Source organism: Anopheles coluzzii, chromosome 2 (genome assembly GCF_943734685.1).
Source record: "Anopheles coluzzii chromosome 2, AcolN3, whole genome shotgun sequence".
NCBI classification, from domain to species: domain Eukaryota; kingdom Metazoa; phylum Arthropoda; class Insecta; order Diptera; family Culicidae; genus Anopheles; species Anopheles coluzzii.
This window is the reverse complement of record NC_064670.1, coordinates 120,608,010-120,624,381: the sequence shown is the minus strand read 5'-3', so window position 1 is coordinate 120,624,381 and position 16,372 is coordinate 120,608,010. Positions and strand designations below refer to the sequence as shown.

General features: G+C 49.5%; 2 protein-coding genes across 10 annotated transcripts in view; both read left to right on the top strand.

Moving 5' to 3' along the window:
* Window positions 1-13,842, top strand: part of LOC120953590 (supervillin) — a 178,401-nt gene extending 164,559 nt beyond the window's left edge. For 7 of the 9 annotated variants that reach the window (XM_049606663.1, XM_040373694.2, XM_049606664.1 and 4 more), the window contains 5 exons: window positions 1,504-2,011; window positions 6,670-6,820; window positions 6,901-7,698; window positions 8,181-10,636; window positions 11,151-13,842. In XM_049606663.1, coding sequence (XP_049462620.1) covers window positions 1,504-2,011; window positions 6,670-6,820; window positions 6,901-7,698; window positions 8,181-10,636; window positions 11,151-11,390 — 4,153 coding nt within the window. In that variant the 3' untranslated portion in view covers window positions 11,391-13,842. Of the gene's footprint in view, window positions 1-1,503; window positions 2,012-5,371; window positions 5,908-6,669; window positions 6,821-6,900; window positions 7,699-8,180; window positions 10,637-11,150 lie in introns of those variants that run through there. The other 2 variants (XM_040373703.2, XM_049606665.1) reach the window with 2 other exon arrangements.
* Window positions 3,324-5,328, top strand: LOC125906698 (uncharacterized). The gene has a single exon (XM_049606670.1). The coding sequence runs from the start codon at window positions 3,862-3,864 to the stop codon at window positions 5,317-5,319; it is 1,458 nt and encodes a 485-aa protein (XP_049462627.1). The 5' UTR covers window positions 3,324-3,861; the 3' UTR covers window positions 5,320-5,328.
* Window positions 13,843-16,372: the final 2,530 nt, after the last annotated feature.

The window sequence follows — 16,372 nt, the reverse complement described above, 5'->3', positions numbered from 1 at the left end:
GTAGACGTCTTTCTTTGACCGTGACCCTTGCCGGCCTATCGTTGAATCATCCCACCACAAAGCGGAAAACCAAAGCCCTCCGGAAAGCCGGTGTGTGAGGGACGAAAATTGCCGCGTTAGTTCCCTCTGGGGAAGGCAGTAGTTGGCCGTTGCGATGGATCTTTTTTCTCGAGAAAAACTTATGAGTCATCGTTGTCATCTCCGGTTGTGTCGTGAGGGTTGGTTTTTTTCGTTGTTATCCCTCCTGTTTTATGCCGGCTTTAGCTTGGTTGTAAACAATGAAAGGTACAACTTTGATAAAAAAGAAAGAAACCCCGTTAATGGGTTATAATGGAGAGCGGCCTGGGTTCCACCGGTCACGAATATGAACCGCCACCACCTTAACCGCCACAGACACATGCCAATACATGTTGTTCCGACATGACGGGTTACTACCGAGCAGGCTGGGAGAAGGTAGTTTGCGTGTGTTACGCGATTCGGTTGTTTCATTTAGGGTTGTGTCGAAGGCTCTTCCTTTCATGCGAATCTCTCGTCTCACATATGCGCGTTACCTTGAATTTTGTGCGAAAAATAGTATGTTCCGGGGTTTATTTTCGTGGTGAATGGCGGAATGGTTGGGCGTAGCACAACCTTCCATGTCACACCCATTCGCCAAATTGTCCAATAACGCAACTGTGTCCGTCCACAAGTGATATCACTTGTACTGTATAAGTGATATCACTACTTGCAATCGATTGCATAAGGGGTGGCACATACAAACACCCAACTTCCCCAACACCGAGGACACACAAACGCGGAAAGGCACACGTGTGTGTTGGGTCTCGCTGGTGAGTGATGGAGATGCGTTCGTAGAGTAACGCCGGCGTGTGTGCATTCTAATCGGAAGCTTAGCTTAGGAGTGTGTGCTAGAATGACTCATTTGTGGATTAGTGCGATGTGTGGTCCGTTGGTTGGGAAGAATCTTTCCGCCTTAAATTAGTGTGAGATAATGAGCTTGTTGTTGTGTCACGTTTGAGTTGTTTGAAGAGAACACTTTGGAGCAGAGATGCCATGCTAAATAGAAGCACTGTGCTAAACAGAAGCAAGTAGCAAGGAACATCAATTCTGTAGGATATGGTTTGGGGTTTTTCCCCTCCCGGTGACAGTGTGATTGATTTTCCCATTGCACGATATTTTGAGGCGACGACATCAGCAAACGACGAACCCTAGAATACTATGTATGCAAAGCGAGAGGTAACATTCATTAGTGTCTCTCTCCCTGTTGCGACTTTGTGCAAGTGATTGATGTGCAGTGGCGTAGAATTAATTAGCACGTTTGTCGGGTTGGTAGCGCAAGCTTTCCCGAGGGACAAAAGCGCTAGAACTAATCTGAATATTCGCTCAGTGCAGCATAAAAATAATTGCCCTGCTACTACCCTCTTCTCAACAGTATTTGTGCCGGCATATCTATATTAAAACATTACGCCTTACCGCTTTTCTTTTGTTTTCCGTACCTCTTTCCAGCTACAAGCAGCAACAGTTGATTAAAAGCAAAAGCCAATCCGAGCTTGCCACCTTCATACCGGCGTCGGCCATCATCTACCACAATACGGCCAACAACGGCGGTGCACCGGCGGCACCACCAGCACTACTAACGCACGGCGGCAGCAGTAATGCATTCGGTCTCGGTGGCATTGCTGCACCATCGACCACAGCCCTAACTGCCGCCTCAGCCCCTCACGGCTTCTACCCGGAGCAGAACAACAATAATAATCATCACAGCAGCTTCGGACACGGTTCCGGACAGCAGCAGCAGCAAAGGACGGAGGACGACTTCAGCTTCCCAGCGTTCGGTACACTGCGCCGCTGCCTGACAGAGGAGATGCGCCCCGACCAGGACGGTTCGATGGTGAAGAGCGTGTCGATAGCGGAGCGGCTAGCGGCACTGAAGAAGAGCGGCGAGGACGATTGGCGCAAGCGCGTCTCCAAGAAGGATGTGCCCGACGACGTGCGGCGGGAAAATCTGGTCAATGTAAGTAAACGTAACGCTAGCGTAACGCTACCGTGCTCTATTCCTCGCGTAGCTCGTATCGCTTTGAATGCGATACAAATTGCATACCTTTAGGCGGGTAGCCCGTATGGTAACGGGGGAGCGAATTTTGGATTGGATGTGTTACAGCCGGATGCGGTTTAATTTCCAAAACAAGGTGGAATTTTGATGATCCGTGCTCTCGAATACGTTAACCTTGAAACGTTCACATGTTCGCTTGCCTGTTCCCTCTCTCGCTTCCTTATCCTCTTTCTCACGGAAGCAACAACCAGTTTTTAGATCACTCTTTTGCCTTTTCCTCTTCGGCTTAACTTATGCTCATCGCGGGTTATGCGGGGTTATGTTTGACTCGATGAGTCGTCGCTCGCGGATCCTGTACACTTGAGCGTTGTTTGTTGGATCGGGAGCACTACAGAAACACACACACACACATGGGACTTGATTTCGATCGAGTTTGCATGTTAATTTGCATTTTAATTGTTTGCGAGAACATACCGGACGACGGGAAAGCCCCCCCCCCCGTGGACAAAGTGCAAATATACAGTACAGATCTCTCTTTGCTTGGCCGATTGTGTTTGCGGTGTGCTAAGTGTGCATAAACACAGTGCTTCTGTTGCTGCCCTTGAGGGGAACGTCTTGATGGTGATCGTCTAGAATCTCGAGATCGGGTGCCGCGTCTTAGCGCAGTACATTACTTTACTTTACGGGTCACTTGCGATGTGAATGAGGAATACTTGATTTGCTTTCCTTTTGCGGTCTCTTCGGGTGTTTCTGTGTTCATCATCAGTAAAACAAACGAACGCATTTATCTTGCAGTTTGTGCAGCTCCTTCCCGAGAGGCCTCCGCCGATCAATGTCTCTCATTTGTTACCGTTTGTTTTGGAGGAGTTCTGTGAATAGGAATGCACTGGCGGGATCCATAAAACATTCCACGATCGGGCGTTAGTACGTGCGTCTTCTTCGTCATAACAAAAATGCGTCTTCTTGTGATGTATTTGTTGATATTCACCTGCATCAAACACACGCTGCGGCTGCTACTCTAATGTGTTAGGTGTGTGTAGTGGTATTGGTTCGTTGGTTTCGCCGGCTTCTTTTCTAGATAAGATAGCAAAACACGGCACGCTAACACCACTCTACCGGGATTGGCCGGGCTCTGTGCAGGGTGCGGGCGCGTGCGGAGGTGCATCATCAATCACGCTCACAACACACGAAACGACCGGCCAAGCTTAAACGCACCACACACGCGCACACTCGTTGCGATGATTGCACAGTATTGGCCGGTACGGCATCGGGTCACCATCGCGCTCTCGCTCTCCGTCCCGCGTCGTGTCTCGCATATCAGTAAAAACCCAGCAGTGTGTGTAGAGTGTGTCCACCGACCAGCAGCAGTAGTTAGTAGCCGCATATCACCACACAACCGCACACTGTTGTGGTGTAGTTGGTTGTGTTGTCACTGCTCTGCAATACGGACGCTTCCTTCCACGGTCCAGACCCTCACAAAACGACGTTGTTACCGCGCGGCAAAGAATCGGCAGCAAACGCGCGCAGACACGGCGCAAACTGGTTCAGTTGTATCCTGTACGCGGTCGGCTGCTGACGCGTGCGCTGAATGTGCTGCTGCTGCTCATCACGGGCAGCTGTGTGTGTATTAGGAGAAATAAACAAACAGAAGTAAACAACAAGCAGTGGTATCAAAAACTAAAAACAGAAGAGTGAATTCCGTGGAACCACCCTCCCCGCTTATTAAGCGTGAAGTGAGAGTTGGTGGCGCTCGTGCGTGATCTTGAGATACATTCCAGCTCCCTCGCTAGCCGTCGTCGTTCCAAGGCACCATGAATCATGCGCTGGTATTTAATGGTGGCAGCTCCAGCCCCGGCAGCTATTGGGAAGAAGCGATCAGTCTCGTCGTTCGGCTCGGTACGCTGCTGCAAACATTAGTCATCCCGCTGCTGCTGGTGATCGGGGCGCAATTTGCGGTACAGCTGTATAACGGCGTCCGCCGGGAGGCAGAGCGGCTGCTCGAACGGCACGTCGATGCATTGCAGCGCGACCGCCAGCGGCTGATAGAGGAGATCAAGCTCGATCTGCTGCGGACGCTCAACAACAAAGGAGCGAAGGAGGATGAGGAGTCACCGGCGCAGAAGGCTTCCGAGGCAGAGTGTGATTATCGTAGTAGTACCATAAAGCAGTCGGAATGTGCATCGGAAAAGCCAACCATCATCTCACCCGCACTGTCATCCACGCCGAGTTCTGGCTTTGTAAAGAATGGCAGCACAACAACGGGCAGATCTAATCAGACCCCATTGGAGCGGCGACGACCGGCAACATCGCCCTCCTCCACCAAAGCCACCGAATGGATCCCGACCCGCCGCCACCGGCTGGATCGCAAAGAATGCAGCAACATTGTGAATGAAATCATTTATCAAATTCAATCAGGCACGCGAACTGGGGAAGATTGCGTTAACAGCAGCCCGGGGAAGTCGGGAATTCCCGAAGGTACTACCCAACGTTCAGGAAATGCGGAAGATTCGGCGGTGCTGCGGGATGTGCACAATCGTAACGTGGTCGCTCGCATGAAGACACTGTTCGAGCAGCCGATGGGGCGACCCCAGATGACCTCCGTGAAGTTTGCCACCACGCCCGAGAGGCAACCATCACCGGCGGCACCGGAATCAACGCCACGGCGACATTTCAGCAACGTTGTGAACATTCTTCGCCGCATCGAACCCAACTCCTCGTACGGGTCGCGCTCCATCAGTGCTAGCCTGGAGAACCTGAGGCCTGCCGGTGCTGCAGGGTACCCGAAGGCTTCCTCCGAACCTCCCACAGTGATCCGAATGCGACGACGCATCCGCTCCCAGCAAAGTTTGTCCGAATCGGTCGAGGACATCCTGGAGTCGGAACGGTTCTCCAAACGCTTGTCCCAGTACTCGATCAGTGATCTGCTGGACGAAGATGAGGCAGAGAGTGGAAAGCAACCGCTGGAGCGATATAGTGGAGAAGCCAAGTACGATCGGGTGTCGCGAGGTCTCAAAACACTTTCCACCTTTTCCCTGTCCGAGTTGCTGCAGGATGACGAGATGACGACGGTTGATGGGGCGGAAGCAGAACCGGAAGTGGTACTGCGCAAATCGAAACCTAGCGCGACGCCCGCCACCTATCGCAATGCCGTCGATAACATTGAGCAAATCCTAATTGCGGAGAACCTATCGAAAGACTACTGGAAGTACTCCATCTCGAACCTGCTGGACAACATGGAGGAGGACGGTGGTATCGTGTCGCTGCAGTGATGATGTGTGAAGCTCCCAGTAAAGCACCTAAGCCCCAACCTCCTCCCCCTCCCCAGTGTACCTAGAAACTGGCTTATCTTGGGACGGCCTGCAAAGGTGCTTAAAAAGTCACCCGAGGAGAGAGGGCTTAACAGAGAGACTGATAGCGCAGTAAGGTGACTACCACTGGTGCGTGGTGACTCCCCGAGGATATCCACCCAACGCGTATAGATACTGTGTCAAGGCAGCTACGAGCTTTAGTGTACAATCGAACAAACAAAGGAAGCAAAAGAAGTAACGAGTCAATTCCCGCTAAAGGCTGTGATTGGATTTATTGTTGCACGGGCCAGCCTGTGTTGGTGTGTGTGTGTAACGCAACACACTGTACGATCGCGTGATGAAGCATTATTATATTTAGGGTGTTATAAGTGCAAGAGTGACGTAAATCAATTCCAGTTAGTATCAGGGTGTTGCAATGTATGTTCTTTACCGTAAGAAGAAGGTGTTTTACGAGGCAAATACACCCTCCCTGACCCGGCCAAGTTACTGCTACGTTTACTTTATCGAGGTGTAATAGGAGCGGACTCCATGATGTCTACTCTGAAGCAGGTAATTTTGTGAAACCGAATGAGAGGGGTGTGGTCCCTTGGGCATCCCGGGGTCGGTTGGAGGTTCGATTTGTGATTCGGTGTGACCTTTAAAAGGTCGTCTTCGAACCCGCTGCTCAATCACTGTCGCTCTAACGATACGATTAATGGTATGTCTTTATGAGTTATCGAAGCGATGCGGCGAGGAACCACGGAATGCTTTAATGGAGGAATGATAAAAAAAAATTGTGGATGATGGGACTCAGGGAAGGTTGAGTTATTTCGTCGCTTATTGCCAACCACACCCCAAAAACACACACACACAGATTGGATGGAGAAGGAGGAGTACGTACGCATCGTTGCGTGTAGTAGCTGTACGATGATGCTATCTGTCGTTTCGTTTCGCTTGCTCTCCACGACATTATGACCTCCTTGGGTCGAGCGTTTAACCTGCCCCGAGGATGGGAAGAAACAGTACAGAAAGGCCCAAAGTGATGTGAAAAAACGGTCACAGTTGAGGGAAAGAAGAAGGTTCCTCCCCTCATCCAAACACCATTTAACGTCATTAATTTCTTAATTAGCCATGACTGTGTAATGATGGATGATATCACTACTATCGGGTGGTCGCCCATTGGTTTCTTGTCACCCTCACTTGCCTTATCAGTGGAATGGGATGGGGGCTTTCTTTGCGGATTGTTTTATGCATTATGACTGTATGTAAACAGATAATAACACGTCACGCTTGTCTAACTCACACACACACATCTTTGTTTTGCCATTGCAGAATGCACTCATCGTTGCCAAGTCCCACGAAAGCCCAGTGAAAAACAACTCACCACGACCGTTCAGTCGGCCGGCGGACCTGGAGGGTGGAAACATTTCCGATCGGTTGGGCAAGATCAAGACGTCGTCGGAAAATTGGAAAAATCGTGTCGGTAAGTACCATGTGCTTTTTTGTGTAATTGTTTCAATTGTGTATCGAAGACTAATTATTCTCTCTTTTCTGCTCTTCCAGAACTCTCCGATGCGACCAACTTCACCGTTGCGGGCCGGCTGCCCGCAACCAAATCGCCCAAACTCCCGTTCATCAAGTCGGACACGAAGCAATCGCCCGCGATGAACGTGTTCCGCAGCGTTAACCCACCGCAGCTCGGCCTGTCCAAGAGCCCCTCGATGATGGTGTCCTCCGTGGTCACTTCCTCGACCGTTTACGGACAGCAGCCACCGACGGCGGCAGCGCCGCCAGCATTCGGTGCACGCCCTACCAGCGTTCCGGCGCCCCAATTTTCTAGTCCCGCTCCGGCAATGTTCCAGCAGCAGAGCCAGCAGCAGCAGCAGCAACAGCACCGTGTAGTTGAAAGTCTCATGAAGCGTAGCATAAGCGTGCCGGGCGTACCGTCCGGCGGCGAGCGAACGTTTGGCGGCGATCTCAAAACACAACAACCGGTCGGCTCGAAGGTGGCCATCCCGAAGCTGGACGATGAGAGTTTCGGCTCGTTCTTCGGGAAGGTGGCGAACGGTGCGACCAGCACGGCCACGACCGGCAGCTTTAGCAGCAGCCTCACCAGCAGCAGCAGTATGATGAGTAGCAGCAGCTCCGCCGCCGAGGTTACGTTCGGTGATCTCGACACACTCAAGACCAGCGGCGAGAAGCTGACGCAGAAGAAGGTGGTACAGGGGCCGCGGGGCCGCCGGGCCATGTCGCGCAATCCGCTCAAGACGCTGGCCGCCCGGGACGACCTGCAGACGGAGTACACCGAGATAAGGACAGGCATCGCCGACAAGGAGATGCGCCGACTTAAACTAGAAGCAAGTAAGTAGCGGGGCGATCGCGCGTCTTGTTTCCCCTACTCCGGTGCAGCCTTGAGGTGTACGTGTATGTGTGTGTATGTGTGTGTGTGAGAGTGTGCATTTGTGTTTTTGCGCGTGCTTTTCTTGTTGTTGTCAGCCACCTTCATCCTCAGAGGATCATCATCTCTCTCAAAAAGGTGTTCTTAAAAAAAGGATCCTTTTGCAAGATGATCCTCTGAGGGATGACTTTGCCGTGCTTGACCGCGCTGCATCACTACCACAACATTCTCCTACTACTTACACACCCCGCTAGCCTTCTCAATGCACGAAACTGTTCTTAACACGTGCTCTCTCCCTCTCATGTTCCCTCAATAATGCTAACCTGGCTCTGGCGTACGATGGTGGCATCCCCGTGCCCTGTCCGTGTCGCCGTTTTTTCTCTCTGTGTTCTTTTTTTTCATCCCTTTTTTGTTCCCACTACCACCCCTACCCACCACTGTGTAGTTGCCAAAAGTAGCAATCTGGCCGTAGAAGCGCTAGCCGGCTTAGCGTCCGTTGAGGATTTCAAATCGGTCAGTCTCAAGTCTAGCTCGCTGCCGCTGAATCAGTCGTTTGTCCCGCACAAACCGCTGATGTTGCTGCAGGTGAAGGGCCGTCGGCACGCGCAGACGCGCCTGGTGGAACCGGCCGCCCGCTCGGTCAACCGGGGCGATTGCTTCATCCTCGTCACCGCCGACCGGCTGTTCGCCTTTCTCGGCCAGTACGCGAACGTGATCGAGCGGTCGCGCTGCAAGGAAATCTGCGAGCAGATCGTGCGCGACAAGGACCTGGGCTGCAGTGCGGCCAGCGTGACGCTGCTGAACGATGGGGGTGCGACGGCCGGCCGGCAGGCGCGCGACTTTTGGGCGCTGCTGGGCCGCGGGCAGGAGGACGAGGGCGTGTGCGATTCGGGGCACGCGGACGAGGACGAGCTGTTCGAGGCGTGCCTGATCGAGACGAACATGGTGTACGAGTACGGGGAGGAGTCGCTCGTGCCGGTGGAGGAGTACTGGGGCGCGATACCGAAGATCGCGATGCTGGACCCGCGCAAGGTGCTGGTGTTTGATTTCGGCTCCGAGCTGTACGTGTGGAGCGGCAAGAGTGCGCCGGCGGAGAGCAAGCGGGCGGCCCTGCGGCTGGCCCAGGAGCTGTACGGCGGCGGGTACAGCTACGAGGAGTGCCAGCTGAGCCCGCTCAACTTCGCGGAGCTGGCGGGCGATCGGCAGCGGGATGCAAGGCGACTGTCCAAAGCGGGCAACAGCCGGCCGGAGTGGTGCCTGATCGCCCGCGTCACCCAGCACATGGAGACGGTGCTGTTCCGCGAGAAGTTCCTCGACTGGCCGGACGTGACGGTGCAGTTCCGAGACGAGTACGGCGGGGATGGAGCGTCCCCGACCGGGCTCGAGATACGGCCGCTGGACGGCCCGGAGCTGTACGGGCGCGCCGAACCGTACCAGGAGCCGAACCTGGTGCTGGAAAACTCCAACCTCGGGCGGGGCGACTTCTACTACGACCAGGACTCGATGCGCCACTTCGATGTGCGCACCACGTCCGTGACGCAGTGGGAGATTGACGAGTACGAGTACAAGGAGATCGATGGGACGTCGCGCGGCCACTTCTACGCCGACGAAAGCTACACCGTGCGCTGGATGTACCAGATCAGCGTGACGGTGCGCGAGCTGAGCGGCAAGGTGTCGAACCGCAGCACGGTGGTCGGTCGCGACCGGTGCGCCTACTTCTGCTGGCACGGCCGGGACGCGTCGGCGAACGAGAAAGGGGCGGCGGCACTGCTAACGGTCGAGCTGGACAAGGAGAAGGGTGCGCAGGTGCGTGTGGCGCAGGGCCAAGAGTCGGCCGCCTTCTTGCGACTGTTCAAGGTGATGTTCGTGCATCGCAGCAAGCGCGTGGCGAAGGCGGGCTGGCGCATGTACATGATTACCGGCAACTTCCCGGAGGAAACGATGTGCACGGAGGTGGACGGTTGCAGCATGCGGCAGCTACGTTCCCGTGCCACGATGCTGCTGGTGCATGGCGAGCGCGGTCGGGTGCTGCTCTGGCAGGGCTGTAAGGCACTGCCACACGCGAAGGAAGTGGCCGCAAACGTGCTGCGCGTAGTGCTGGAGCAAAAGTGTCCCGAGCTGTTCGACGAAACGCTGTCGAATCTTTCCTCGGCCGTCGTCGAGGAAGGTCACGAGACGGACGAGTTCTTTGATGCGGTTGGTGGGCAGAACAGGCATCACTATCACAGCCTGCTCGGGTCGGAGCAGTGTTACGGCTTTACGCCACGCATCTTCCACCTGACCAGCATCAACAATGGCAACTTTGAGGCGACAGAGCTACAATGTGCGCTGCGTGCGAAGGACCGCCCCACGGCGTACCCGTTCCGGCAGGAGGATCTTTACAGCGCCCGTCAGCCAACGATCTTCCTGATCGATAATGGGCACGTGCTGTGGCTGTGGCAGGGCTGGTGGCCGACGGGCGACGAGTCGGGCAGCGACAGTGGCGCCGGCGGCGAGACGAACCACAGCAGCTTCGACAGCAACCGGTCGGGCGAGAACCGGTGGCAGGTGGAGCGGCGGGTCGCAATGGAGACGGCCGTCTCGTACTGGAAGGCGAAACAGCGGCAGGCAGGTGTGGGCGATCGCGTGACGAATGGCAATGGGCATGCGATTGCTACTACGGCGACGACGGCGACGGCGGATGAGAATGGAAACGATGAGCAGGGTGTGGATGAGGTCGATGCCAAGCCGACGACGGACCGGCAGCAGGAGCATCACCGTGTGGAGCCACCGCCGCCGACTGCTGCTCCGGATGACCACGTGCATGGGTTCGTCGTCTGGGCCGGGCTGGAACCGCTCGAATTCACTGCCATGTTCCCGGAGTGGACCGAACGGGACGATGTCGCAGAAATCAATGTGCAGGTAGGTGTACCAAGTAGCTCTTGCTCTCTTCCCTTCTCTCTAGCATTCTCATTCGTGCGTTGCGTAGAGAGAGGATCTTGTTTGCAGGATCTCGAAGAAGACGAGGTTTGTATGGCCCATAGATGAGCTGCAGAAGGTAGTTAGACAAAGATCTCATCAGTTTTAGTTTTTGCCGGTAAGCTTCCGTATGAAACAAGCTTCAATGTGCGCTTTTTCCTGTTGAAATGTGTCTCACACCCCCCAAAGCTGCCTTCCGAGCTGCAATATTGTGCGTCTCGATGTGTGTGTGTTCTATTTGTACCTTGCAACTTCAAAAAACAAGAATTGTTTAACAAAGCCTACCAAATAGAGTATCTGCTATCTCTCGTGTTCCACTCCGCCCCAATGTTTTTAACTGTGCTTTTCAACCCTTGTCGCGGAGCATTCCTTTCCCATTGTGTTATTCCTATCTGTAAGTGATCCTCTTCTTCTAACACGCAACTAATCCTTTCTGGTGCATTTCTTCTCATTGTAGGATGGTCGTAAATCGACACCGCAACCCATCTACGACAGCCTGTCGCTGCTGTCCCGCAAAGAGTACCCGCTGGCCGTGCTGCTCGAACGCCCGCTGCCGGAGGGCGTCGATCCGACCAAGCTCGAGCTGTACCTGCACGAGCTCGACTACCAGGAGGCGCTCGGGCTGAGCAAGCAGGAGTACGATCAGCTGCCCGCCTGGAAGCAGACGAAGCTAAAGAAGGAGCGTGGTTTGTTCTAATAACACACCGGTGTCGGACAAAAAACGGAAGGGAAAAGGCCATACAGACACAGAGGAAGGAAGTAGGAATGAGACAGGAAAGCGAATTCGATTTGAGACAGTTTCGAGGGTTTAGTTTTGTGTTCGTCCGAGGATCAGGTTTATGTTTCAAAATTCCCTTTCAGGGGGTGCTCTGCTCTAATGATATTACTTAGGAATTCTTTCGTTTTCTTTTGAGTTGTTATTTTGTGTTTCTTTTCGGTTTTGTTTTGTGAATTTAGTAGAAAATTATCCAACTCCTCCCTCTCTGTGTGCCGCCGGTAGAGTAGCGTCATTCTCTCTTCTTTTTTTGCTTAAGTTTTACCGATGTGTACCACTAAAGGATAATGATGTACGTGTGCTGTGCGTGTGATTTTGTGTGCTTGTGTGGGGTTGAGCTTTCCAACGGCCAATCCAATGGAGGAAAGAGAGAGAGAGATAGGGGATCGAAGGAAGGTCGTGCTCTAGTTCATTCATGTTGTGTTCGTTTTGTTTTAATAATTTAAAAATATAAAACTGTTTATTTTATTCCTACCAACACAACACTCTGTGTCGCAAGGAACGGGCGTTAAACGGCGTAAATGGCGCCGTTAATGAGAAAGGCTTGAAGGTGGTAGTGCGCTGTAGAGAGGGACCGTAAGGAGACGTTCAGAAAAGGCCCAGTAGATTGAGTTGAGGGGTTTTGAGCTTTCTTATCCTATTGTCTCCCTTGTAGATATGTGATTTTCTTTTCCCCTCCCCCAACTACCCCATTTTCAATCGTTACATCTTGCCACCTTTTTGTTAGTTTTGTGGTTTTGTTGTGTAAAGGTGTTAACCACACCCTCTCTCTCTTTGTTTTCCCGATGGTGCTTTTAGTTGCTGAGTAGTTTTGGTTTTAAGAAGAACAACAAGGTTTGTGTTAATTTTATTTATCCAATTTCTCGGAACACCGAACATAGATCGATGGATTTCTTTACATTTAAACGTGCATGATGATGTTACGGGGCAGAAAACGACGCAAAGAGGCATGGAAATAGCTTGTACTTAAGTAGGGACTAGCCGAAGCCCCAGGACAGGACGGGAAAGGCGGTTGGCGGTAGTATCGTGTGTCGTTGATTTGAAGAAAAAAAGCAAACGAAATTGATGTCTTTTAAGACGAAGAAATGCCGGAGAAACATAATCAATTAATCGTGTCGTGTGTATACAGTTTTCTTATATAGTTTTTAAAACCCCACCCCGCATTATAGTCAAATGTGCGCTGGCGGCGTGTCTCTACTACTATTACTACTACTATTACTATTACACGATATCATTATTGTTTCTTACTTTCATTCGTTTTGGGTTGTTTTTTTATCTTTAACTAAGCGCAGCGTGAACTCTAAACTGTATGTGTTAGTACACCTTGAACGAAGCAGAAAAAAGAAGAAAAAGAAGAAGAAGATTTCATTACGATGCCGAACAAAGCATGATAACAAAAAACAAAGGAAGAAGCCCCGCGCGTTTACCGAATGTGAATTTTGTAGTTTGTAATTGGGAAACGACAGGCTGGTGGGAAGGAAAGATTTTGCGAGAGAGAGAGAGAATAGAGAAGCAAACCCAACATATTATACACGTACATTTATATATAACTTATACAAGAAAAATCAAGCTAAAGCTAAAAAACCACCATTATACCTACCATACACACCCCACCACATGCGGTCATTTCGGTCACACATTTAGCGAGAACGAACACGAATATTGCGGGCACACACGCGGTGATGATAGCAAGGACACTGCTTTTGAGGGTGTGTGTGTGTTGTCGGTATATTTTTGTAAAGGTGAAGAGATAAGGCGAAACAAAACCCCCGACACACAACACTGGCGCTGTGTTTGTATAGCGTCACAGCCGGAACCGGTTCGCACAGAGAGAGTGAGGATGGTTGAGCTGCTGAACGCCGCGCGCCTTTGTTCGAAGCACACACTGCAGTGGTAGTAGTAGGCCATGGAAACAGGTGTAGTGTGCACTTGTCAGTCAATTGATGAGTTCAGTTTCGGCTGCTGCTGCTGCTGCCGATTGACGCCCTTTTACGTTTAGTGCAATTGAGTTTATCCTTTTCTGCGGGTCCGCTTTTTTCTTCCCGCGCGTCGTGCCGTCATCATTAATTCTACCAATATTTTGCGCGTGTATGTGTGTTTGTATGTGCGTATGAAAAGCCGCGTGCGTGTGTGTGTGTTTTGTACTGAGATTTGACATTGACGTGGTGTGCACAACCAGCATATCATCCCACTCTTCAGTCCCCGTTCTCCACTTGGTTATGGCGTTCCAACATGGATCCCTTTGGATTTTTGAAAAAAACAATAAGACGTTTGATGTGTGGGAGAAGAAGGGTGTGTGTGTGTGTGTGGATAAACAGTACGAACAGTGAGGAAAATGTAAAGCCAAATAAAAAAAACAATGTGAAGAAAAATACTTATAAACTGTCTCGAACTATCGTGCTTAGCTGCGTGAAAATGAAAGAAAACAGAATGCAAAGGGAGAAAAAAAGCCAACCGAGGTATGTATATATTCCAATAGGAAAATGAACTCTTCATACTTGTGGTACTGCTACTCCCCGACAGAGGGCGCCACTATGTGTTGCTCCGATTGTTCTCTTCATTTCGGATCTTTCTCTTTCGGAACCCCATACAAAACAAACACCTTTTTTTGTTCTTTACAGTAGTTTTTTGTTTTGCTTTTCATTTCTGTTTTATTTTCCATTTTTCTTGTTTGTTTGTCATCACTAAATATAATAAGAATATATAATAATTTGCAATAATAATCATAATCAATAATGCGCCGCCGGCTGTCGCTACTGCCGCCTTCCTACATCCTACACCTTTTCCTTCACTCCTGCTATCCTTTCCTCTGCTTGTCTCGGTGTTTTTCCTTCCTTCTGTTTTTGCACATGAGTGTGTATGTGTACGTTACAATGTTCCTGTGTAATGCCTGTTTATCAGTGTGTATACATGTGTGTATGGAACGATTTTGCATTCGCATCCTTCCTGTGTGTGTGTTTTTCCTGTATGCTGTGTATTTGTCGTGTACGGATGCATTGTTTTGCATGCATCGTGTGCGTATTACTCATTATCTTTTTACTTCTACCCATACACACACACGCCTCTTTCACACTCTTTCCCTTCTTTCTTGTTTTTCTCATTTCTCATCGCACTTAAATAGTAAGGATTAGCGCAAGGGGGAGTGATGATGGTTTCGATCAAGTAGTAGTAGAGTTCTAACTGCTTCCTTCTTCTTCTTCTGCTTATCTTTCACTTTTAATTTACGTCTTAGTTTGCTTGTCTGGTGTGTTTACGTCACCTATCCCTTTTCCCTCCCTTTATCTTCACATATTTAATTGTAATATTATAATAATAAATACTTATTTTCACCACTTTCGTTTTCCACTCTTCTTCCACTTTCACGGCTCATTCTCTCTCTCTTAACGTGTGTCTTTTAGTTTCGCAATCTTTTTCACTGTTTCAAAGTTCAAAGAACGACGGATTTTTCGCTTTCGCTCTTCTTCCTAATGCTTACCAGTTTTAGTATGGCTTCCATACACACTCCCGCGCATGTACGTACGTATTATGTCTGTATGTGTGTTTCTTCATTCAACTTTGTGTATCATTTGATCATTTGATTTTGCATCATTTTAGAGCTTGTCTTGTGCAAGTACTCGTTTTTTCCACCTTCATTCACACACGGTGATTCTTGTTGGTATTGATAGTTTCTCTATTTACGTGTTTTTTTCTTCTTCTTCTTCGTTTGCTTACTTTTTGTTTTGCTTCTTATTGTTATCTCCTATCCACCATTCCTACAAATGATTGAAAAGCGTAGCATTTATATTTATATTTATATTCTTTATAGTAGCATTTTCTTGTTTCATTTTTCATTCTCTTCTTCTTGCTATTTTAATTTCTTCATCCCTTCTGTCTTACCCGGCTGTCTTACCTTCCTCCTCTCTTAACATTCTTACGTTTCCAAAACCCTGCCGAAAATGGAGCCGAAATCGAAAGACTACTATGAAAAAACACGCTCAATCGTGCGCACCTTGCACCGCATTGCAAATGTACAATTTTGTTTCATCCAAAGGCGTTGTGTTTATCTCTTGTTTGCGTTTTTTTTGTTGTTGTTTTGTTTTAATTCTTCATTTTTACTTCTCTTTTGTTTTGTCTTTTCCGAGATTGAATTTTTGCTCACTAGTAGTAGTAGTAGTAGTTTCTACAATTTTTGCTTATTTTTTTGTTCTGTTTCGTAAAATTTTTATCCTCCTTTTTTATACAACATTCTTTCCATTCTTTCCGTTTTGTATCTTCTTCTCATCTTCTTATAAATAACAGCGCAAAATTTCTACAAAAAGAAAAAAATAAAGTATCTTTTTGCTTTTATCTCATGCATTCTTCCCACAAACTCTTCCTCTTTCAGCAGCTCAGTTTTGCTCCATTTTTTTACGATATGAGATCATTTTGAAACAGTGTTTAATCGGTGTTTGTTTTTTTTCTTCCATTCGCACCTTTACGTTTTTCTTTTTTTTTTTTGCATTTAACTTTTGATTGCTACACCTTTTTCACATTTCTAATAGTTTTTTTTTTTGTTTTGTTTTACAAGCCTTGTATCTATTGCTTGTCTTGGTAATGGTGGTGGTACTGTTACTGCCACTAATCGAATGGGTTTTCCAGTAAGAAAAGAACAGTAATGTTGGGTGTTTGGCAATATGAAAGTCTTTCCCACCCAAATGCCCCTCCTTTGGGTTGAAATCATACAGAGACGACATACATTGAGCTACGAAAAGCTTTCTCCTTCTTCTACTTCTTCTTCAACTACCCTTTGATCTGCTCTAACTGGCGGGGGTATGTACGTATTTTCAAAGTGATTCTGCCTCCTCTCTTAACCTTTTCGTTTTACCTCTCCTCTCTCACATCCCTCGAGAGGCTGGTAAAATATATGTATATATTCGCTTGTATAG